At 41.1% G+C, this 2,036-nt stretch overlaps 1 protein-coding gene across 1 annotated transcript in view; it reads right to left on the reverse strand.

Moving 5' to 3' along the window:
* Window positions 1-2,036, reverse strand: part of MEGF10 (multiple EGF like domains 10) — a 193,707-nt gene that overhangs the window by 2,602 nt on the left and 189,069 nt on the right. Inside the window, exons 23-24 of the mRNA XM_004696586.2 lie at window positions 1,741-1,785; window positions 355-561 (exon numbers count right to left, since the gene is read on the reverse strand). Coding sequence (XP_004696643.2) covers window positions 355-561; window positions 1,741-1,785 — 252 coding nt within the window. The remainder of the gene's footprint in view (window positions 1-354; window positions 562-1,740; window positions 1,786-2,036) is intronic.

Raw genomic sequence — 2,036 nt, forward strand, 5'->3', positions numbered from 1 at the left:
TTTAGTCCGCTTGCACCATTTGTTTTGGCTAACTTACATATTAGTTAATATGATGCATATGTTGTTCCATGTGTGTGCTAAAACATTTCACTATGGTTACAAAACAAAGATGAATGGCCAGGTGGGAGATAAGGAGAACTTAAATTATTCTAGATGACATTTTCCCTGAAAAGTCCATCTGACTGCCATAGTATTATTAAATAGATAAAATCAATCCACATGTGGAATGCCCCCAAAATGATTTTCAATGAGGTTTAAATGAATCACAAATATTGCATTCACAAATATTTTAAAATTGTTTTGAAACCCAAAGGAAAATTGCTGTACATTAGGTTGTTTGGTGGGAGAACTCACCAACTTCATAGACGTTCTTGTTGGCTGAAGTTGAGTTATTGATCTCTGCATATGGGGAGTCCCTCCGTGCCGGGGACTTCATCTCCACATAGCCACACTCGGAGGCTTTGGGGATCAGTATAGGCGGGTCCTTAATAGTGGCATATGGGTTTTCAGAACTGCTTAGGGAGCAGGTACTTGAATTATATTCAGAATTCTTTACCAGGTCTGTGAAGGCAGAGGAGAGGAAGAGCAAAGGCTATTTCTTGCCTGCACCATTCCTTTTTTGGTGATCATTTGCTCGGGCAGGTTACAATATTTAAATATATGTATCTTATATGTTTGTATTTTCCACTTACTCTGGAGAAACTGTGTTAGAAAACCAGTCACTGATGAAGTAATTTTAGCTCCTTTCTCAAGTAAGTACCAATGTACACATCATAGATCTGATTTCAGCTTTATCATTCTATTCAAATATAATTCATTCCATTCTATTTTACTAATGTGAGGAGCCCTGGTAGGGGTGTGGCTACAGTAGGGCTGCTAACCAGATGGTCTGCATTTAAAAACCACCACCCCTCCTCCAGGGAAAACCAGGCTTTCTACTCCGGAAAAGAGTTGCAGTCTCAGAAATTCACACTGGGCAGTTGTACTCTGTCTACAGGGCCACCGTGCACCCGCATCGACTCCAGGGCAGTGCGTTTGGTTTTGGGTATTTGACCAACAGCTTCTGACTTCCTAAAGGCTTCAACCATGGACCCAGCTGATGCCAGCCCAGGTGGCACGGGAGGGTTCTGTTATGCAGGAGAAGACGGGTCTGTGATACCAGGGACAGTGGCACGGAGGTCACGCTGACCCCTGGTGACCCTGCCTGTGTCAGAATAGAACTGCGCTGTCTAGAGTTCTCAAAGGCTGAGTTTTGGAAAGTAGACTGCCAGGCCTTTCTTCCAAAGCACCTGTGGGTGGACTCAAACCACCATCCTTATGGTTGGCAGTCAAGTGTGTTAACTCAAAAGCCCAAGACTCGATAAGTAGCTATCACTCAAACCTCTCCTGAAGAGAGAGCCTCCTTCGACATTGAACCAGGTTGATATCTTCTGACTTCTGCTGCTAGTTCCAGGTATACTTCTCTCTCTTTTTTCGTAATTCCCATTACTTTCTTCTTAAAGGAAACAGAGTGTTTCCCCAGCAATATGAAGCCTGACAAGATTCATCGATGGTCTCCCTCCCTAACTGTCATACATATTCATTGGTTTGTTTAATTTACCACACTCAAAATCCCACTTTTTTCTACACTGCAACACATGCTTAATAAATTAATTCAGTCTTCATTTTTATAAAGTTATATATGTGTGTGTATGATTCTAATAAATGGATTTCTCTAGAATTAGCACCATAAATATATACCTTTTAAGGATTTTCCCATGTAACTTCTGTCAAGTCCAAAAGCACCTATGATAAAGAAAGGAAGAAAACACTCAGAATTCAAAGCAAGAGAAAGTTCATCTAATATTTTAAGGCCACAGAAGAGGACAATTTGGGTATTCACTACTCCAGTGCAGTGGGTACACTGCTGCAAAACGACAAAGAAGAGGAACAAGGGTAAAGAGGCGCAAAGGGACTTTTCCTCATTAGTGCCAAGTGGTATTTTACTGAGTACTTCTGTGAGCTAGATAATTCATGATTATTAGCATTGTTTATCT

This window comes from Echinops telfairi, unplaced genomic scaffold (genome assembly GCF_000313985.2).
Source record: "Echinops telfairi isolate 266 unplaced genomic scaffold, ASM31398v2 ScPeMD7_7469;HRSCAF=8507_1, whole genome shotgun sequence".
NCBI lineage: Eukaryota > Metazoa > Chordata > Mammalia > Afrosoricida > Tenrecidae > Echinops > Echinops telfairi.